The sequence below is a fragment of the Sapajus apella genome, unplaced genomic scaffold (assembly GCF_009761245.1).
Source record: "Sapajus apella isolate SASKATOON/1434 unplaced genomic scaffold, GSC_monkey_1.0 scaffold19, whole genome shotgun sequence".
In the NCBI taxonomy this organism is placed as follows: domain Eukaryota; kingdom Metazoa; phylum Chordata; class Mammalia; order Primates; family Cebidae; genus Sapajus; species Sapajus apella.
In genome coordinates this window covers 7,801,742-7,824,547 of record NW_022436959.1, presented here as the reverse complement: position 1 = coordinate 7,824,547, position 22,806 = coordinate 7,801,742, and the positions used below count along the sequence as shown (strand labels likewise).

At 41.8% G+C, this 22,806-nt stretch overlaps 1 protein-coding gene across 3 annotated transcripts in view; it reads left to right on the top strand.

Annotated features, from left to right (window-relative positions):
• Nucleotides 1–21,128, top strand: part of CHN2 (chimerin 2) — a 314,557-nt gene extending 293,429 nt beyond the window's left edge. For all 3 annotated transcript variants that reach the window (XM_032286670.1, XM_032286669.1, XM_032286668.1), the window contains 6 exons: nucleotides 3,556–3,640; nucleotides 7,736–7,909; nucleotides 12,284–12,361; nucleotides 14,502–14,639; nucleotides 16,531–16,636; nucleotides 19,393–21,128. In XM_032286670.1, coding sequence (XP_032142561.1) covers nucleotides 3,556–3,640; nucleotides 7,736–7,909; nucleotides 12,284–12,361; nucleotides 14,502–14,639; nucleotides 16,531–16,636; nucleotides 19,393–19,564 — 753 coding nt within the window. In that variant the 3' untranslated portion in view covers nucleotides 19,565–21,128. The remainder of the gene's footprint in view (nucleotides 1–3,555; nucleotides 3,641–7,735; nucleotides 7,910–12,283; nucleotides 12,362–14,501; nucleotides 14,640–16,530; nucleotides 16,637–19,392) is intronic.
• The last annotated feature ends 1,678 nt before the right edge of the window (nucleotides 21,129–22,806 follow it).

Genomic DNA, 22,806 nt, shown 5'->3' with positions numbered 1-22,806 from the left:
CAGCTAAATTTCAAACTCTTTTGAGAGATGGGCTCTTACTATATTGCCCAGGCTTGTCACTAGTACTTATTTTATTGGACCTCTTAACAGCATTCAACATGATTGACCATTCATTCCCTAAAACACTCTTCACCTCTTGGCTTCTGGAACACTTCGTTGGTTTTCTCTGAATGTTGGAACACTGAGTGCTTGGGGATGAGCTCGCTTTTGTTTTCTGCTCCCTACTCTTAATATAGTCATGTGCTATATAACAATATTTAGGTCAACAACGAACCACATATATCATGGTGAACCCATAAGATTATAATGGAGCTTCCCTATGTAAGTGTACAATTTTTTTTTTCTTTTATAGTTTATTTTTATTGTACCTTTTCTATGTTCAGATACGTTCAGGTACATATACACTTACTGTTATGTTACAGTTGCCTACAGTATTTAGTACAGTGCCATACTGTGGAGGTCTGTAGCCTGGGAGCAATAGGTCATACTATATAGCCTAGATGTGTAGTAGGTTCTACCATCTCGGCTTGTGCAAGTACACTCTAGGATTATCCCCTCAATGATGAAATCCCCCAATGATCCTTTTCTCAGAAGGTATCTCCATCATTAAGAGATGCATGACTATACTTTTTATTCATTCACACGATTTAAAATATCTCTTCATCATAGATGGTGAAATTTATACCTCTGGTCTTTGCCCGTCCTCTGAACTATCAAATTATGAGTTCGTGCTTGACACTAACACTTGGGTATCATAGCCACATTTAACCTTAACTTATGGAAAATGGAATTCTTTAATTTCTCCCCAGAAGAGTGTCTTTCCCATCTCAGCAAATGGTATCATCATCTACCCAGTTCCTAAGCTAGAATCTCAGAGTCATTCTTGACTCCTCTCTCCCTCAACAGCCCACACTCATTATCAGGTCCTATAAATTCCGTCTTCAAAATATACCTCAAATTCATCCACTTTCCATCTCCACTGCTGGCGTCCAGGTCTTAGACCCATTGTTCAAATAGACTACAACGTGGTTTTCAAATCTAGTCCACTATTAACATCCTCCCATTCATTTTCAACACAGCTGTCAGGATACTCTTTTTTAGAGATAAATGTGAGGTCCTCCAAGAACTGTTAAAAATGCATGCTTTGAGTGAGGAGACCCCCAAACAGGCTTTGTGTGAGCAACATGGCTGTTTATTCACCAGGGTGCAGGTCGGCTAAGGCCGAAAAGGGCCTTAGTGCAGGGCGGTGGGATAGGAGTTGGTTTCATAGGTTTGGGGTGGGCAGTGGAAAGTTACAGAGTAAGATCAGTTACAGTGGTGGGGGTAGGGACAAGGAGTGTACATTACCATAAGTTCACTTACAGTGGCAGGTGGGGTAAGGCCTAAGAGCAGTTAAGATGGCAGGGTGAGGTGAGGAGTATTCACATTATCATAATAACAGTTAAGATGGCAGGGTGGGCCGGGCACGGTGGCGCGTCCCAGCTACTCGGGAGGCTGAGGTGGGTGGATCTCTTGAGCCCAGGAGTTCTGGCCTGTAGTGCGCTATGCCGATCGGGTGTCCACACTAAGTTCGGCATCAATATGGTGACCTCCCAGGAGCGGGGGACCACCAGGTTGCCTAAGGAGGGGTGAACCAGCCCAGACTGGAAGTGGAACAGGTCAAAACACCTGTGCTGATCAGTGGTGGGATAGCCCCTGTAAATAGCCACTGCACTCCAGTCTGGGTAACATAGTGAGACCCCACCTCAAAAAAAAAAAAAAAGGAAAGGAAAAAAAAAGATGGTAGGGCGGTGGGGCAGGGGGAGAGCAGCCGAGGCAGGCAGGACTAAAGACTTTCTGGGTCCAGGCTTGCACATGGAGGCCTCACAAGAACTTCCTGTACCTAGATTAAAACCAAATCCACACTCACAAATAAAGCCTTTAAGGCCCTGTGAAACTTTTCCTCTCCTACCTTCAACTTCATCTCAGTTTCTCTCCCCCAAACTTCTGGTGTTCTGGCCACCCTGGCCATCTAGTTCCTTCATCACAACAAGTTCTTCTGCTCCTGCATGCCCTCCATGTATTCATTCTGCTGGGAACGATCTCTGTCCCTTTCTCTTTCCCTGTGGAAGAGAGCTGGCTCTTCTTTTCCAACAGGTCAACTTCCGAGAGAGGCTTTCCTGACCATCCTGGATTCGGTTGGGCCCCCCCTTGCTCTCTCTAGTAGCAGCCTCCTCTTTTTTCCTTCTGTAGCCCTTTTGATAGTTTTTTTTTTTTTTTTCCTGGAGTTGCATTTTACATATTGTTTTATTATATTTAATTGATCCTCACAGCAGATTAATAATTGACTTTGCTGCCATAATTAAGCATTTCTAGTAAAATGTTAAGAAAGGTATGATTGCTGAATTTAGAAAATGTCCACCTTTAAATAGGATACTTTATTGAGGAATTCTTTTAGTACCGATTTCAATCTCGGTGGGCCTCTAAGTCAGTTACGACATTTGGCCCTGTAAGTACTTCTGGGATGAATTCTCTGCATTCCTGTTTAAAAAAAAAAAAAAAAAATGCTTTGTCATGTCTTAGGGTCATTCCCTAGAAAAATGTTGAGAATTTTTTTGTATCCTTTTCAAAGCAGAAACTATATAGTAGGCACTTTGCATGTGATCAACTGAAATGCCAGAAAGGCTACTGTAACTTTGCTTTATTGCAGTCACAAGTTACTCTTTTTTATTTATTAACTAGCTTATCTTCTTTCTCTGCTTTTACTCATCAGTGAGTTTCCTCTTTCATGCCAATATTTTTGCTTTGTTTCGTTTTTATTTCAAATCATAATTTAATAGAGGAGGACCTATGCCTCAATAATCAGAGATAAGAATGTCTTTACTTTGTGATATTCAGAATATTTAACAACTAGCTGGGCTATCAAACAATGAGACCAGCACTTTGGTCAACCAGGAGAGATTTTCAGCTTACTTACCTGAAGGCCACACTAAGTCCTACTGAATATAGGCACAATCTGTGGGGAAAGCAATTCCGTAGGCCCCACTGGCTGCCTGCATTTTTAGCCAGCTCCTTTACTTTTTAAAATGCCGTTTTTTGGAAGGAGCTCAATGACTTGGAACCTTTTAATTATCCCATAATCATGTCTTATTTATACCTTCCTGCATACTGTAGAGATGGGAAACTTCAGTCGAAAGGACACAGTAAATGAGTTCTGCCTTCCAGAATTTGCTGAGCTAAATGCAGGTTATAGTGACCAGCTTCGGCTGCTCTCTTGGGTTTGTCCACACAGGGCCTTGTGGTGGGTGGTAAGAGTCTCACTCAGCTGATGCCATGACCTATACTCTGTTTGTCCATGCTCCTTTCTGCCTCTGTCCTGGGGCATGTCCTGGATCGATGAAGGATTTTCAAAGATCAAAGCACAGGTCTGTTTTCTCAGGAGCTGTTTGCAGCTGCCTTACTGGAAGGAAAGCCCAGTGGGGGATGGTTCCTGCTGATCTTCCTTGATGTGTCTGAGGCTAACTGCCTTTAAATGACTCTGAATTTTCTGACATTTTTCTTCTTTTTGGATCACAGGTCCACACATTCCGAGGCCCACATTGGTGTGAATATTGTGCCAATTTCATGTGGGGCCTGATCGCCCAAGGGGTCCGGTGTTCAGGTAGACACAGAACTTTCTTCTTCTCCAATTATATAAAATGCCACTGTGCTGAGCTGAAGGATGTCTCTCCAGCACTGGGAAACATGCTCAGATCAGCTCAAAAGTCTAGCTTTCTGCAGGGTTCAAGGCCTGTCTGTACTTAATGGGGAAAGTAGTTCACCTGCTTGCAGGAATGAAAAAGAATATCTCATGTTTATACAAGGAAAGAAAAAAAAAGTACATTTCCTTAAACACCTACCTGCCTCTCACAATAGGCAGTAGTCCTTAAAAGAAAAAAAGAATCAATTCCAATGGAAGTGCATAGCTTGAAAAGCCACACTTTTTCCCACCCCATCTTTCTGCAAAAGGTAAGACATAAAAATGGTAATAGTGCTGGTAAAAATTAACCACACACCAGGTACCGGCTAATCTCTCTTTATTTATCATGTCATTAACCTCACCAACAGACCTTGGGGGAGATGCGATTATCCTCAATTAAAAAACAAAGAAGACATGGAGGCTTGTTCTTTGCCCTTGCTAGGCAGTAAGGAATAGAATATTGATTCAAAGGCAGCCAGATTCCAGAGCTCATGCTCAGTATCTCTTTGTCATCAGATTAGCAGTGAAAGTACGCACTCAGATATCACATACTTTCAAAGTAGTTTGAAAGCCTGGGTGATTTTCCACCTGAAATTGGAGGTATACACCTATCGGTAATAGCACACATCTTATTAAGGTACATCTAACACAATGATAAAGAGTTGCCAAATTAATGTGCAACTGGGTTTCCTAATTCATCTTGCCATGATTTTTCTGGCAAACACTCATGGCTGGGAGCAAGACCAGCCTCCTCTGATATTGATTGGGTTTCTACCAATACCATGACTGACTTCTTCCTTGCTAGGATATGATTTTTAAAAATCTTAGGAGCATTTAGAATACAATAAGGTAATGACACTAATTAAGGTGATCGTTCCCATTTTGGCTCACAGCATCATGCAACCTTATGTCCTCCTCTCTGCCTGGAAAGGGCTTCCAGCCTCTATTGTGTAAATATAGTAATTACTGGTGTTGATACCTGGATGGTTCAAGTAGTTCTAGCTCCCCCACTGCAGGTCTGTGTTTAAGCATGGTCAACAGAGGCTCAGAAGCAGCTTCTCCAGAAATATTCAGAAACCCTGATTAACACCAAAGACTGACTTGCCAGGAGTCGCAAAGTATCTCACAGCTTAGCCACTGAGCAAAGGGATAGAATATCTGAATTACTCAGTGGTCATTAATTTCGCCTGTCCATATTGTACTTACCAAAAATATCCCTAATTGCTGATATTATCCAATTTCAGCAAGAAATTGCTCCAAAGTCAATATTAGGAGAACAAAACTCTGGGCTTCATATTAGCTGTGAACAGCGACTTTTCAACTTTATCTGGGATAGAAGAGTTTTTGTTTTTTTTCCTCTGTTTTTTTTTTTTTTTTTTAAAGACATTTTCTAAGGCCATATTGTTAGTATTTTTCCAGTGGCTACTCTTTGGCCTTATATTTCCTCTTAGCAGAAGGTAGGCTGAAAACTGATCATGAAAGGTTAGGAAGAACCATCATTGCCTCTCAGCTTTCCATATATTAAGTATTTTTTAGAATGCACTGGACTTTATTTGTAGCATATGGAGTTCTATTCCTTTGTAAAAACTGGAATATTTTTACATTTATTATAAAACAATTTTTTTTTTTTTGAGATGGAGTTTCGCTCTTGTTACCCAGGCTGGAGTGCAATGGCGCAATCTCGGCTCACCGCAACCTCCGCCTCCTGGGTTCAGGCAATTCTCCTGCCTCAGCCTCCTGAGTAGCTGGGATTACAGGCATGCGCCACCATGCCCAGCTGATTTTTTGTATTTTTAGTAGAGATGGGGTTTCACCATGTTGACCAGGATGGTCTCGATCTCTTGACCTCATGATCCACCCGCCTCGGCCTCCCAAAGTGCTGGGATTACAGGCATGAGCCACCGCGCCCGGCCTATAAAACAATTTTAATAAAATATCAGTATTAAACTACATAAGCATATTGTTGCTTTAGGTCTTAAATGAAAGTATATGATTCCTATTATATGTGGTACCTAGGGTAGCAATTCCAAGAGGTAGAAAGCTGAATGGTAGTTACAGGGGATGGGTGGATGGAGAGTTTAATGGGTATTGAGTTTCCATTTTGGAAGATGAAGAAAGTTCTGGAGATGGTAGTGGTTACATAACAGTGTGAATGTACTTTATGCCACCAAATCATACACTTATAATGGTTAAAATGATACATTTTATGTATATTTACCAGAATTTAACAAAAAAATGTAAATGGAGTTTGTAAGACATACTAAGAATTCCTAATGAAATCACTTAAGAATAGCTGGGCAGATATTCTTCCATTTTTTCTCACCATATTTGCTACTTATTTTATTTGACTTTATACATATACAAAACTGACTATATTTCAGAAACTAGGCTAAACATTTTACCTTCTATTTGAGCCTCATGGCTAATGCCAAGAGGTAGGTGCTATTATGATCTCCTGTAAAAGAGGATTCAACAAGAGAACCAGCCAACTATATTGAGCGCAGTTAGCCAAAATTTACATTCACTAGATAGATGTATCAAAATATTATTGAAGTCACTTGAGCTTTGTTGAATTTCTCACATTGATAAAGAGATGAATTAGAACTGGTTTTGTTTTTTTTTTTCCTTTGGAAGGAGGGTAGACAGAGAACTCAGCCAATAAAAATTACATGAAAATCACTTAGAAATTACCACTGATTTTATAAAAATTTAGATCCTCTCAGGTTCTTGGTGTGGTTAAGTTCTATTTTATAAAGCAGCTGACTACAATATTCATTGTCTTCTGTGTTTGTTATTCTTTGTGCCTAGGAAAACAGTATTAGAAGACACTCTGAGTAGACAGTACATCAACTTTGAACTTCAGTACTGAATTTTTATCTTTCAGAATGTAACAGAATATGGACTGTGCCTTTTTTTTTTTTTTTTCTTGAAACAGAGTCTCACTCTGCCACCCAGGCTAGAGGGCAGGGGTGCAATCTTGGCTCCCTGCAACCTCTGCTTCCTGGGTTCAAGTGATTCTCCTGCCTCAGCCTCCTGAGTAGCTGAGATTACAGGTGTCCACCACCAAGCCCAGCTACTTCTTGTATTTTTAGTAGAGATGGGGTTTCACCATGTTGGCTGGTCTGGAACTCCTGGCCCCAGGTGATCTGCCCACCTGCCTCAGCCTCCCAAAGTGCTGATTACAGGCATGAGCCACCACGTGCGGCCAACTGTGCCAGAGAAATTCCGTTAGTGGCTATCGACTGCTAACAGGCTCTCCACTAGTTCATTTAACTTTAAAAGCACCTTTTTCAGCTTTGGGTTTTCCTATGAACTTTACAAATAACATTACATGGCATTGGTATAAACTCTCAAGTACTCCTACTGGTAAATATAGTTAGGCATTATTTCCACTCATAGGTGTCAAAATAAGGCACGTAAAAAGGAGAGCAGCCTTCCCAAACTGCCCAAGGAGGAAGGGATTGGAAACTATGGGGCCACCTTCCAGGAAAGGGGAAAAGGATACCAATGGTCATGGGCTCCTCAAAGCACAGATTAGAGAGCCCTGTGGAAAGAGCATCTCTGCCTCCCACACAAGGATCCTCAAGAGCTCAAAGGAAACACCCTGGAACAAGCCCTAGGTGCCCTTTATAAGCCAGGACTGTCTGAGAATCCAAACCCAAAAGCCCATTTGTGGACCCAAAAGGTTCCAGCCTGAAACAGGAAAACATATACAAAAAAAACCACACACACACACAAAAAACTGATCAACTACCTAAACTATCTCAGATGTTCTGTTCTTAAGGTCCAGCAACAAAGAAGGCTTAATGAGAAAAATGGAATCATAGAAGGGTTTAGTGATTAGAGATGGTACTCCTATTCATCCTGTAGAGAGTATCCCCTTGAAATGAGATACATGTTCCAGAGAAATAGGTCAAACCCTTGGGTGGTGATATTTTTATTTCGGGCAACATATAATTTGCATTGCGCTTTGACAGAAGGGCTGGGCTTGGGCTAATATGGCTTCTTTGTTTACAGACTGTGGACTGAACGTACACAAACAGTGTTCCAAGCATGTTCCCAATGACTGCCAACCTGATCTCAAGAGGATCAAGAAAGTGTACTGTTGTGACCTCACAACACTCGTGAAGGCCCACAATACTCAGAGACCCATGGTGGTGGACATATGCATTCGGGAAATTGAAGCAAGAGGTTTGAAAAATAATTCCTGTTGTAGTATAGTGATTCCATTTTTATTGTTTGTTTTTACTGTTGCCGAGGAAACGGAGTTGCTCTACTACTCTTGCTGGGAAAATGACCTACGCATGTGTGCACGCATGCACGCACACCTGTAGTTCCAGCAGCTCAGGAGGCTGAGGCATGGAAGAATTTCATACTTTAGAGTGGGCAATTGGGGGAGCAAATAAATAAACATTGTGGATGGCCATGTTCAACGTACCGTGGAGTCACAAAGGAAAGTGCTTTAATCCTATTTGAGGACAAGTGAGAAAGGGTTATGGCAGAAATGAGGCTTGTATTGGATCTTTGAGAAAAAAAAAAAAGGTGCTTCTATTAAATAAGAAATTGTTGAGCAGCACCTCTCCAACCATTTAAAAATGTGCTCCTAATAGGATTGAGGAAACTTCAAAGATTTAAGAGATCTATGCAATGAAACTAAAGGAGACAAGGAAGATAGAAACATTTCAAAAAATGTTCTTTATGTTGTACATCGGTAACTTTTCCTTTATTTGTGCTTTCTTTGGCCACTATTCAGCATCAAAATGTTCACAGACGTGGCAGACCAGGTCTGGTTGAGGAGAAGTTGGATTGCTGGATGTAACTTGGGAGATTTGGCCATGTATAGAGCCTTTTTATAAGGCATAAACCATTTTTGCCATGTATCATATTCTGTTATACTTGGGATCCATTATTGCGTCCAGATTGGCTTAATATATTTTATACATATATATTTATTGGTCAACTACCCCATTTTTTCCAAAGCAAAACTAAAGAGGATGTCATAGCTTATTATTCCAACCCTTTGGAGAGAGGAAATTATTCCCTTTTCTGTGGAGGGGAAAGCCATAGCTGTCCTGTTCCCCGATGACTTCTAATTTAATCTCAGAGTGTAAGAAATGCCTTCTGTATTTTCATTGCTGTGGCTGACACAGCTTAATGAGTGCTTTGGGATCTGGTGAACATATTGATCCTGTGGCTAAACTGGGTGAGAGGAGAGGAAGGATTCTCTGCCTCTGGATGAGTGGTTGGGACAAGTGGCCCTGGGCTCTGCAGTTTGGAGGCAGATTATCTGCTTCTCCAGAACTTGCACTCAGGGCTTTTCTGAAGAAGCTGGGGTCCTCCCATTGTGATCCTTAACAGAGAAAACTGATCATTCAGACAACATTACTGCCGTGTCTAACATTTCAGAATAGGGAGCACAGCACTAAGTATGCCTAGTATAAGAGCTAGATAGAATGGCATAAATTAGGAATTTACAGCAAAAGAATCATAGCACAGGAATTAAAGCCCCAGCTATTAGGGCCCGAAGCAGACAAGCAGAACCAGAGAATGGGCTGGGAGAAATTTGTATGACACTCAAATTCCCAGCTGTGGGGTCACCACTACCAACATCTTTCCATGTCTTACATTCACAGAAAATTCCTTATTGTCCTCCAAATGTTCTTTTATGTTCATTTGTCTCTGCCTGATGTGGTAGAGTGGAAAGATCAAGGACTTGAACTTAAATTCCCAGCCCCGTCTCTTACTGGCTGTAGTGTGACCTTGGGCAAGTTACTTACTTTATTTAAATATCTGTTTCCCCAACTGTTATATGAATGGAATCAACTGCACCTCAGTCAATAAAATAAGTTAGTGGGGATTAAAGTGAATTGATACAAAAACGGACCTAGTACAATGTCCAATCTACTGGACTCAGTTTTTGCCTTTACTTGGAATGACCAAACCCATACCCCCACCTCCAAATCTAACTATATTACTTAGCCTGTACATCTCAGTGCTGTCACAGAGATCCTGAGTAACAGTGCCTTTGACAAGATAGAAATCTATTTCTCTCCGTAGTCATAGTCCAGGTACCCAGGAGCAGTCCAGGAATGGTCTGATACCCACGGCAGGCAGCCAGGCGCTGCAGCTTGCTGCTCTGTCCTGCTTGAGTGCTGTCCTGAGTGCAGGATCACAGTTGGTCACCACCATGTCATCTGCATGTCACCAAACAAGCGGAAAAGAGCATGCTCAGTTCCTTCAAGGCCACAACCCAGCAGCTATAAATGTCACTTCTGCTCTCACATGGGCCAGAGTCTAATGACCACTGCAATGAATATTCTAAAAATCAAAGGTTTCACTACAACAGAAGAACGGGAGAACAAATATTGGAAGGACAGCTGGCAGCTTCTGCTACTCTGGCAAACTGTAACTCATCCTTTATCATTTCCTTCAAAGATTAGCTTCTCAAAAAAGCATCTTGATATAATATAGGATGATGCTTTGCTCAGTGAAGCATGGGCTGGGGTCAGGAAGATTATCCCCATTTAATTATACTCTAAACCATACAACTTGGCATATAGTATAAGGCATAGAATTTTTATTTTACTTTTAAGTTCTGGGATACATGTGCAGAATGTGTAGGTTTGTTACATAGGTATACATGTGCCATGGTGGTTTGCTGCACCTATCAACCCGTCATCTAGGTTTTAAGCCCTGCATGCATTAGCTATTTGTCCTAATGTTCTCCCCGCCCTTGCCCCCACCCCACAACAGGCCCCAGTGTGTGATGTTCCCCTCCCTGTGTCCATGTGTTCTCACTGTTCAGCTCCCACTTATGAGTGAGAACAAAAGCATGGATTTTACTACGTTCTTTGAAAACCTGAATTTCTTTGAAAGTGACTCAGTGAATCTTATGGTTGAATGTTTGTGTCCCCCACCCCACTAAATTTACATATTGAAGCCCTAATCTCCAGTGTGATTGTATTTGGAGATGGAGGTCTCCAAAGAAGTAATTAAGGCTGAATGAGGTCCTAAAGTGGGGACCATAAGCAATACGTGAATGTCCTTATGAGAAGAGACGCCAAAGAGCAAGCGCACTCTCTCCCTCTCCATGCGCATATACCAAGAAAAGGAAGTGTGAGAGAAGGTGGCTGTCTGTGAGCTAGAAAGAGAGCCGCACCAGAGGCCAGAACTTGGATTCATCCATCAACAAGCAGGGTTTATTGTCCACTGCTGGGGGCTCCCACAATCCACTGGGTCCGTGCCTCTGGGGTAGTGCGTGTTCTAACTGGACTGAGATGCGTTTACATGCACCAGCATCTTAGAACAGGATGACCCACAGGTTTTGTCTTGTGTGACAACTCCGGTTGATCAGTAGCGGTCACCTGAACAACTGGTACTTAGACAAATTCTGAGGCCAAAGAGGGCTCAGTGGGAAAAAGGGCGGAGATCAACTAAGCGCATCTGTCATGGTCACAGGAGGGAGGAGGGGAAGTATTTGTGATTTATACCATATATTTGTCGTCTCTGATGCATACCTAATGAAGACCCTTATATATGGCAGATAGTATACACTCCATAAATGTTTTCCAAATGAAAAAACAGGAGCACATGTGAATTATCAAGAGTTTGGCAGAATATATGGCAGCAGCAGCAGAAGCTATTTGTTTGCTTGTTTTTACTGTAGCTATAGTTTTGATAGCAGCTAGTTGTGACATACAAACTCTAAAATCTGGTTCTTTATCCCTGCTCATACTTTTGGGAACTGACTCATTTTTAGGGCATTGTCTTAACAAATCAATAAGCTCCAGGAACAGAAACCAAGTCTTTTTCTTAGTCTAAATTTGGAGTGATCAAATTTCTAGAAGCAAGAACTAGAACTTTATTTTCCTGCATCTGTTTGTGTAGTCAGTTGTCAGAAGGTATAACAAGTAATCATTTTTAAACAGTTAACATATAGTCTTATTTATGAGTAAACATGAAAGGCTGTAATATTCTAATTTTTTCCAATAAAATCAGTGTAATATATATTAGATACCCACATACATACATGTGTGTATCTAGTACAGTGCTACATACAATACAGCACATGGATTAAGATGATGCTAGGTACCCCATGTACCCTGCTGTGATTATTACACATTGTATGCCTTTATCAAAATATCTCATATACCCTGTAAATATATGCACCTACTAGTACCTAGAAAAATTTTAAAAAGAAAGATGATGCTAGGAAGAAAGCCGGGTTACTTTCCACAGTGATGAAATTCGTGTTCAGCAAGCTCATGAACAAAGGAAGGGAAGTAAGGGAATGGTCCATGAGAATCTTAAATATCAGTTCTCTTTGCAAAGCCAGGAAGCAGGAAGACTGGATTTCCACTGAGCTCTGCACTGCTACATGGGCAAATGAGAACAGACTTGCCTGGAAACTGTGACAGACAAGTCCAAGTTGTGACGCAACAGTGTGTGATAAATAAGATCGCTGACTGTATTTGCTCATTTCCTGATAGCATGTAGTGTAGACATGAAATTGGAGTCTTTTTTTAGATGTTTCAAGAAGCTAACGTCAGTCTGTCTCTCTAACAGGATTAAAATCGGAAGGCCTTTACAGAGTCTCTGGGTTCACTGAACACATTGAAGATGTCAAAATGGCATTTGACAGAGGTAAGCTTGTACTTTCTTGAATGCCATCTGACATCATAACACCCCTCTCATTTGGAACTAGATTTGAATCATAGCAGAAATGGGGTTTTCGAACTATTAAGAGTTACTCTTCAAGAAACGGAGGAATAATGGCTTACACATCTCATGTTTCTGCCTCTCTGGGTGAAGTGTTTGTTTAGCAGCCATTGACAAGTGATCACTGTCAATGGGCAGCCAATGCACATGGCACTGGAGTCCCCTTCTGCATCCCCTGTCTTAGCATCCCATTCTTCTCCTTCTCTCAAAGCTCCAAAGAAGGCATCAGAGGGATGGAAGGGCACCCCCAGCACTAACGTAGGGGAAGTCCATGGATGTTTAGGAGGGAACGGCTTTTCTCTTAGCTATCATGGTCAACCTGGGGATCTTGTTAAAAATACAGGTCACTAGAACCCAGCCCAAAGACTCACTCAGAAAGCTCAGTAAGCCCAAGAATCTGTATTTTTAGTAAACAATCTAAATAATTCTGGTACAGCCAGTTAAGACATGGAACCCCTATTGGATACAGCCTCTGCTTTGTAGTGTGGTATAGGAGATCTTGTGATGTGGCCCTCGCTCCCTCTTTACACTCCTCTCCAGTTCCTCCTCCCTGCTGTATTGTATACTCCAGCAATCCTGAAACATATCCAGCAATCCTGAGATACTACAAAAATTATTTGTTGCCGTGAAGAAGTGCCTCGGCTCACATTGTCCTGTCCATCTGAAACGTATTCGCCTCTCTGCCTGGCAAACACCTGTAATCAGGGGTCAGCACAAGCCTTTCCTCCTTGAGGTAGCTTCCCTGACTGCCCTAAGCCAAGCTCAGAGCTCCACTTCCTTTTGCCACATCCCCCCACCACATTCTGCACACTTTTTCAGCATAGCAATCTTCCCGTTTCCTTGTCATGGTTGAGTCGCACGTCTGACTGTCCATCTAACTAGAACTGTTGGTTGGAAGAGAGTATCTCTTTTCTTCTTTGGTTCACTAGGGCTTAACGGTGCTTGGCACATGACAGATTCTCAGTAACTCTTTGCTAAGTATGTAAATAATGAAATCAACATGGCCTATCTGCTAGGCTTTTACTGTATTCTGTTCATCCATGGCTTTTTAATCTTCAGAAGCAAATTTGCTGAAGCAAATTCTTTATGCAAATGGTATTAAGAATTCCTATATGATTAAAACATTTTTAATCAAATTGGACTGGTATTTCCCAATGGTACAAAAGTCAAAAAATGTCTTGCGAATCATTGTTAGAAATGGTAAAAAAATATAGGCTGGGCAAGGTGGTTCATGTCTGTAATCCCAGCACTTTGGGAATCTGGGGCAGGCGGATCACTTGAGGTCAGGAGTTCGAGACCAGCCTGGCCAACATGGTGAAACCTTGTCTTTACTGAAAATACAAAAATTAGCCAGGCATGGTGGTGCATGCCTGTAATCCCAGCTACTTGGGAGACTGAGACAGCAGAATCACTTGAGCCTGGGAGGTGGAGGTTGCAGTGAACCAAGATTGCCCCACTGCACTCCAGCATGGGCTACAGAGTAAGGCTGTCTCAAAAAAAAAAAAAAAGAAAAGGAATGATAAGAAATACATCACATATTTATGAGTAAAGGGTAAAGTGTCCCAGACTAAATTCCTAGACGATCAGGGAGGAAGGATCAACTTATAAAAACCGTCAGTGAGCCTGAAAGAAACAATAAGAACTGAAAATATTCAGCAATTATTTTGTGAATGTGACTTCCAAATCCAAGTCTAAGAAACACTGGTGGAGTGTATCAGAGCTTCCTGATAGTCTCATTTCCATTTAGATTGTCATTTTATTATGAACCTTTGTGTCTGTAATACAAATTACTGTGCTTTCTATTTAGCAAATTACCAGGGGCTGGGACCCAAAGCACTGTTTCAAATTTGTTTCATCACCTGTTTGCCTGCACAAACCCTCAGAGCCTAACTCACTCTCACCACACTCCCTTCTATTGCCTCCTACCCTTCAGTGTTATTGGAAGCCAAGAGAGTTAGCTGAGACTTGTCAGGGAGCATTCATTGTTGGATTTTTTTTTTCTTTCTGTACATGCCTTAGTGAAATAAGGTCTTAATTAAAACTTGGATCATTGATTGTTTTTTAGATGGTGAAAAGGCTGATATATCCGCCAATGTCTATCCAGACATAAACATCATCACTGGAGCCCTTAAACTGTATTTCAGAGACTTACCCATCCCTGTCATCACTTATGACACCTATTCCAAATTTATAGATGCAGCAAGTAAGTACTTCAAATTAATTTTTTATTTGTACCGAATTTTTAAGTACAATGCTTTTGACCTTCAGAAAATTAAAGCTCAGAACTGTTGAAATAATTGCATTTGTAACTGTCTTGCCAAGTGGGGACACAGCAGTACAGTTGATTGACAACCAGACATAGTTCAACAGCTGAGGTGAACCAGTACTAAGCCAACCCTGTGGGCTGATGTATGTGTCAGCCAGTTCTGTCCCCATCGTTCCTTGTATGCTGGGAACCAACACAGTCAGGCCTATTGTATGTTGAAAGCATGACTATTTCTGTAGCAGAAAAAAATGTTCAGTGAGGACTGACTAGATCAAGGGCATCCAATCTTTTGTCTTCCCTCGGTCACACTGGAAGAAGAATTAATTGTCGGCCACACATAAAATACACTAACATTAATGATACCTGATAAGCTAAAAAGAAATTTAAAAATCTTAAACTCTTTTAAGAAAGCTTACAGATTTGTCCTGGGCCATCTTCAAAGCTGTCTTGGTCCATATGTGGCCCGCAGGCTGCGAGTTGGACAAGCTTGGTCTAGATTAACTACTTTTTTCTGTTAAGCAGAATCTCATTTGCTAATCAATTAAAGTCACAACCAAGTTTTGTCTATTGATTCATTCAAAATTAATAGAAGGCCAGAATACACTGTGTCAAGTACTGTACTAGAACGTCTCACCAGCATCTTCTAGTTTAGTCCTCTCATGTATTCCCTGTGGCAAACATTACAATCCCATTTAACAGAGAAGAAAAGTGAGGCTTAGAGAACTGAGGTCCTGGGTTCCGGAAAGGGACATCAGCGTTTGCCTTCCGTCAGCCCAGGGTTGCTCATTCAGTGTTCTGCGCTTGGACCCACTGCTGTAGGAACGAGGAACAGAGTGAAAGGCTGGTGTGGAGGAAGGGGCTACACTTTGCCAGGAAGAGGCAAAAGTGACCAAAGGGAGATTGAGATGCCGAGATACATAACACAGAGGTCAAGCTTACTTTGAGGAAGTTTTTGCCTGTTTTTTTAAAAACAAAAACCTTTAAAGGTTGAAAAGTTTAAGTATGCTGTTAAATATAGTAATGAGATGCCTGATGGGAAGACACAAAAGCAGGCTGGGATCAGTGTGAGATGCACTTTTCAGATGAGCTGAGGCTCTGACCCCAGTTAAGACTATTCCCTCCTTCCAGGGCCCTGGTGGTCCTGGCAAAGAAGGTTGTAGCATCTGGGTATCCTCCACTCCAGGAGGAATAGCAGGAACATTTTCTTTGAGTAGCTGCCAATACCTATCAGAGACCCAAAAACCAGAAGCATGCACTCTTCCTCCCATTGTTAATATGTCCAGTTTCCACTTCCTAACCTGGGCTGTGCACCAGGGTTAAGCATGCCAGCACCATGGTGAGAAGTGCCACGAGTGCAGGCTGAGTTGGGTGGCTCATTGCCAATGTCCTTGCCTTGTAAATGTATTAGGTTATAGAAGCCTGCCAGGGAAAGACTCATTAGACAACTTTACAAACATTTTCAAGTTTAAATGAAAGCTTGTAGGAGTGAGATTTCTAGCAAATCCAGTGTTAAGAAGGCAGCAAAGCACAGTCTGCGTACGTGCTCTCAGACTGTATGCATTCTCCTGACTTACACATTCACGGAGGGCAAGCCTCTGGCCACCCACACTGAGGACATTCAATTAGCATGTGGTACTCAGACTCAAACTCTTTCCTGAATGATGCAGGACATCAACAAATTGATTAAGTGTAACAGTGCTTGGGTTGCATGAATTTATTAGAATCCTCCCCCATTTCTGGCCAAAGCAAACACAGACTTCTTGTTACTTCTTTGAAAACGTGAATGCCACAACTCTGAACTAATATCCATCATGTGTGAACTTCACAGAAATCTCCAATGCAGATGAGAGGCTGGAAGCCGTCCATGAAGTACTGATGCTGCTGCCTCCTGCCCACTATGAAACCCTCCGGTACCTAATGATCCACCTCAAAAAGTAAGCTGATGCCTCGTGCACAAAGCCTGGTCTCCCTCTAGGGCAGTTAATGCATAAGGAAAAGTGTATGCCATTCCTCCTCAGCTCACTGAGGGGACAGAGCGTCCAGCCCCAGCCATAACTGCTGGAGCTTCCCGTGCTGGGAACCACTCCAGGCACTTTCAGTGTACCGTCCCTGTGAAAGGGGCACCGTTAGGGGCCTCGTGTCACTTGCGAGATTGCTGATGCTTGGGGAGGTTACGTAGCTGATTTGAAGAGGTGAAGCCAGGATCTAAACCCAGGCAGGCCGATGCAGAGCCTTAACCATTTGTCTACACTGCCTCCGTGTCTTCCTCTGACACAAGCCCTGTACCCTGTGTCCTGTTCTTCCCCTGTTGTTTGCCCCCTTCTAGGCTCCTGAGCCTGCCTGCCTTCTGGGAGAGCACATTCCCAACCCGATTTCTTATTTTTCTGGATGTATGAGTTCTCCGTTACGAAGTAACAAATTGCCCCCAAAACTCAGGGTCTTAAAACAGTAAACATTTATTATCTCAGTTTCTAAGTGTCAGGAATCCAGGTGTGCCTCAGCTGGCTGCCTGTGATTCAAGGTCTGTAATGAGGCTGCAGTCTCATCTGAAGGCTTGATGGCCTATAATCCCAGCTACTCAGGAGGCTAAGGCAGGAGACTTGCTTGAACCTGGAAGGCAAAGGCCACAGTGAGTGAAGATCGTGCCACTGCACTCCATCCTGGGTGACAGGGTGAGACTCTGCCTTAAGAAAAAAGAATTCACTCTTGAAGTCTTGATGGTGGTGGCATCTGTCTCAAAGCCTGCTCACATGGTTGTTGGCAGGATTCAGTTCCTTAAAGGCTGTTGGACTGAAGGCTTTACCTCCTCGCCATCTATTTGCTGGAGGCAACCCTCAGTTCCTTGCCATGTGCGTTTCTCCATAGGCAGCTCACAGAAAGCCAACTGGCTTCTCGCAGAGCAAGAAAGCAAGAGCACCCAGTATGAAAGTCTTTCTGTAACCGAATCAGAAGTGACATCCTATTGCTTTTGCCATGTTTTGTTAGAAGCAAACCAAGTCCAGCCCGTACTCTAGGGGAAGGGATGCAGGGTATGAATTCCAGGAGGCATGGATCACTGAGGACCATCTCAGAGAGTAGCTGCCACACACAGGGCTGTCTATGTGAGTGAGTGTGTGGGAGTCAGAGATGGAGGCGTTTGGATGTTTCCAGGACATTAGAGCCTCTGCTGACACTCTTTTCCCTAAACCTTGTGTGATGAGGTGGATGAATTGGTGTTGTAACATTGGAGGGATCAAGGCACATCTGTGTGCCTCTGTGTTTTTGAAAAATACTTGGCAGCAGCCCATTCTTTGATAAAATGAACTAAAAGTTGCCTACATTGACCAGTTTACAGATCTACTTAGTAAGTGAAAGGGAGCAAACTGAGGACTATATAAACACTAGGACTGTGTAAACACTAGGTATTGAGGTTTTTATTTTTCTGCCTTACAAGACATTCAATACCATTGCTCAGATTCAGAGTGATAGGTGGTGGTAACATTTAGCTCAGAATATTCCCATTTTGATTAATTTATTGAATTTGGGAGTACCAGTAATTTTTAGATTTTTTATTGTGATCAATATCCAGTTGTTACAATTTGGAAGGCAAAGTATCACTATCAGAAAAAATGCTGACATCTTTCAGTTGAACCTTAAATGCCAATAATGTTGTATTTTTATCATGGCGGGTTTACTAGCCATCTTGTTTGGTCAGATGTAGTGTTTGACTTAAGAGGAAGCTGTGCACACTTTGATGGTGAGAAATGTCCTCTTTCCAACTTTCTTCTTAGCTTTGTGGCATGTAAATGATGCAAACAGGTTGACCTTAAAATAATGCTCAGTGGCTAATCCTAATAAGCCATCTCTTTCTATTTCCTTAGAACTTATCTATGCAAAGCCTAAACACATTTTAATTACATTTTGCTGTTTTTTAGAGAACCCACTCCCTTTTACATCTGTTACAAACATTCTAAAACATAAATTTGTGAAAACAAAACTCTGGGAGGTTGTAATTTTATTCCATGAGGAAGGTGTTAAACCAACTTTGCAGTTTGAATTTTATTCTTAAAGGCTCTGCCGTTCTTATCTGGATGTCAAAATGATGATTTTTAATTTCAACTGCTGTAGACCTCATCCTGTGGGAACCAGAAATAATGTCCAACTGCCTTCCAGTTTGGCCACATTCCAGCCGTTCCTCCACCCCATGATAATGGCCAGGCTCTTCCTAAATTCATGACGGCCCATTCTACACATAACCTTTCTCGTCTGCCACTGGTCCTGGCAGCAGACAAGGATCCCGCCCTCCGCTTCCCACTCTCCAGCGTACAGACCAACAGGAAGCCACAAGAGGGGAAAAAAGCCTTCCGCTGGACCACGGCCAGCCTCAGAATCTGCTGCCCCTACAAACCAGTATTCTAGTCGTTAAGTGATAGTTCCACATTTACTTAATAAGGAGGACTAATTTTCTAATTCTAAAAATTGTGTTCCTGCCAGATTCACATAAGTAATTCATTTCCACCGGCGAAGGTGACATCAACAATTTAGAAAGAAAAATCGGTAAATTACCCTTTGAAAACATACCTTTCTGCTATTCTGATTCCTAATTTTTTCTTGCAGTTTTCTGAGCCAGAGATGTTCTTGGGACTTACGTACATAATCAATGCAGAAATCAATCCTCAAGTCTCCATAATGTCTCTGTTCTGTTTTGCAGGGTTACTATGAATGAAAAAGATAATTTCATGAATGCAGAAAATCTGGGGATTGTGTTTGGGCCCACGCTGATGAGGCCCCCCGAGGACAGCACCCTTACCACCCTGCATGACATGCGGTACCAAAAGCTGATTGTGCAGATTTTAATAGAAAACGAAGACGTTTTGTTTTAACCCATCAGGGAAATGAGCTGAATGGCCCCAGCGCCATCCAAATTGACAAAGCTAAAGGAATAAAAACATTTCTTACACTTGATTTGTTTTCCAAACAAGTGATAGAATTTGCTGGACCGCAGAGGATCGCCGAGCGGGGTACTGTGTCTCATAGACGCGCGCCACCTCCATATGAGAACAAGGGTAAAGGTGAGGAAAGCCCCTCGCCTTGGATCTTTTGCTGTGCCTCCTATGTATGCCTGGTTTGCTGGAAGAGTGATTAATACATCTTTAATTTATTAAACAATGTAGACCTTTACACTTCAGTCTTACTGGTAATAAAAGGGAACTTACTTCATAAAGGTACTTGATACAGTTATACATTTTCCACTTACAAAAAGAAGACAATTCTGTTCAATGTTAAATCCTATTATCATAAAATGTATTTTTATTTTAGCCACAAGAATGTTATTTTAGCAAATAGAAGTCAATGCAGTGCATTGGTTATTACGCTGTGTACCTTGTCCCTCATTTTGCTGTGATGCCCTGAAAAAGTTGACCATGAATGCAGTATTATCTCAACATACCTCTGTCCTTCTCAGTGCTTTTCAATGAAATTTCACCTGCCCCTTGTGTTCCTGCTTTTGATAGTTTTTGCTCTTAAGCACTGGCATTCTGCTACTGTATAGTATATATTTATAGCAATTGTAGGACAGTCTGAAATGTCCACTAATTTTCTTTTCATACCAATTTTGTGAATTCCCAAAGTATGTTTGGAATTGGTCATAGTCTTTTGCAATCATTTTACCTAAAATTATTTGAGAACACCAGATGTATCTGGTCTGTGTAAAAAATTTAGCACCTTTCCTCCTGTCTTCCCGGCCAGGCCCTCTGAATATCAAATTGTATTTTTGCCACATTTCTGTATTGGTGAAAAGCAAATCTGCAGAATAATTGTCAATGTTTTTCATTTTGTTTTATAAACCTATTTTTAAAAGTGAGAATAAGGTTGGTTGATCCCAAATGTTTGTTCCTCCCTGATAAAAGTAGCTCTGTATGGATAATTTAATATGATTTTATTACTATAGTTCCATTCTCTTGGTTATATTTATCTTAGCATGAGCCTTTCACACCAAGATTTCTATATTTTGTAACATAGGTGAAATATTTAAAACATCAGAAACTGTAAATCTAGATTTTTTAAAAATCCAACTACACTGTCTTTTCCTCTGATTGAGATGATTTGTGTAAACTCAGCAGTCTTGCTTTGGAGTGGGCAGAAGAGAATGACTGTGTGTTACATGGAGCTGAAAGGAGGACCACCGTGTGATTGTTGACCTTGACAGTCCCAAGGGCTATGCAGATGGACTCCATTGGCACACGGAGGTCAGAATGCTTTGACCTCTTCCCTAGTATCCCTCCTCCCAACTGTACAGACTTGTTTGTTGTAGTTTATGTACTACTTGATACTGTCAAGAAATTATCTGGAAATGGTTTTATTTTGTGAAGTGAACAATACTTTGTAATTTATGATAGTGTAAATGGAAAGCAAAGCATCACATGTATTAAATTCTTCTGTCTATTATTCTGGAGTATGTGCAAGAAAGTGGTTTGGAGGGGTGGAGGGAAGATTGTCAAAATGTTGTTTCCAGATAGCTGTTGGCAACAGATTAACACAATAATCTCATCGAGTCCCCACTCCTGCAAGCTTCCTTCTAGAGAGCCTGATTTAAGACTAAGGCGGCCTGGGCACAGTGGCTCAGGCCTGTAATCTCAGCACTTTGGGAGGCTGAGGTAGGCAGATCACAAGGTCAGGAGTTGGAGACCAGCCTGGCAGATATGGTGAAACCCTATCTCTACTAAAAAAATTTTTTAAATTAGCCAGGTATGGTAGTGGGTGCCTGTAATCCCAGCTACTCAGGAGGCTGAGGCAGGAGAATCGCTTGAACCCAGAAGGCAGAGGTTGCAGTCAGCCAAGATTGGGCCGCTACACTCTGGCCTGGGCAACAAAGTGAGACTCCTTCTCAAAAAAAAAAAAAAAAAAAAAGATTAAGGCTCTGAGGTTCCACCTTCACTTTCCAAAAGCCCCAGTGCATGGATGCCTCCATACAGAGGTGAGGCGTTTAGGTCAAACCACCACCCAAGGCCACTTGGCCAGGAGCAGAACATGAATTTTAAAGTCAGAAAGCCCTGAATTTGAATCCTAGATCCATCCATCTAGTACTACCTGCATATAACCATGGGAACTTTGCACCTCTGAAAAACTGAGGATAATATTCTGATTGTGACATCTTAAATGAAATTTATGTTCTAGGGTGATTAGTTATTATTACCATTTTAGAAGGGGGAAAAGCATATAACATGGAAGCAGGGATGGAACAAGCATAAGAAGAAAACTTTGTCCCAGGTGAAATCCAAGTCCAAATAGCCCTAAAGGATAACAGGGCTCCATAATGGGTAATGAGGTTCACTTGACTCCTTTTCTCAACAGTGATTCCAACACTTGATTCCCTCTTCCTTGCTTTAGTCTGAAGCCAGCTCACCCACACCTGTCTTCCCCACCATCTGGCAGCCTGACATGGCTCCCCTTACCTGGCTTGAAATTCCTGCTATTGGAGTAACTCTGGTAGTTAGACCATCAAGGAGGCAGCACGGTTTCCAGAAACCCACTGTTAAACTGCCAACAATTGAGTTGCAGGAAGTGGGATGGGAGCAGAGTGGATGGGAGGAGACCCCTTTTTCTTTCTTCCATTGACAAAAATGGACATTCCAGATGACCTGGTCTCCACAGCTTCGAGGGGCTGCTGCACATGTCAAGGGTAACAGCCTAGAAAGGAAGAGAGAGAGAGAGATAAAGCTAAGGGAAGGGCAGTGAAGAGAGCATCAGAAATAAACATACGTAGATAAAAGATTGCCTGGGCTGTCCTGGCTCCTAAGAAATCCCAACTCAGCTTATAAATTCCCAAATTTATCAATCTCCAGTGTGTAATCAGTCTTTTATTTTAAAATATAACAAACTTTTAACCAGTATGTATCAAGCATTTATTAATGAGCCAGACACTGAATATTTGGAGGTGAGGAAAAGGCTTATCACACTAGAAGAATTAAATAATGAATTTAGTCTGGCTAGAGAAAGGAAATTGATCATGTGAAAGGTTTTGAACTCCAAGGGGAACCGTTGCTAATGATTTTTTAAATAAACTTTTAATCGTGCAATAGTTTTCTATTTACAGAAAAGTTACAAAGATACTATAGAAAGTTTC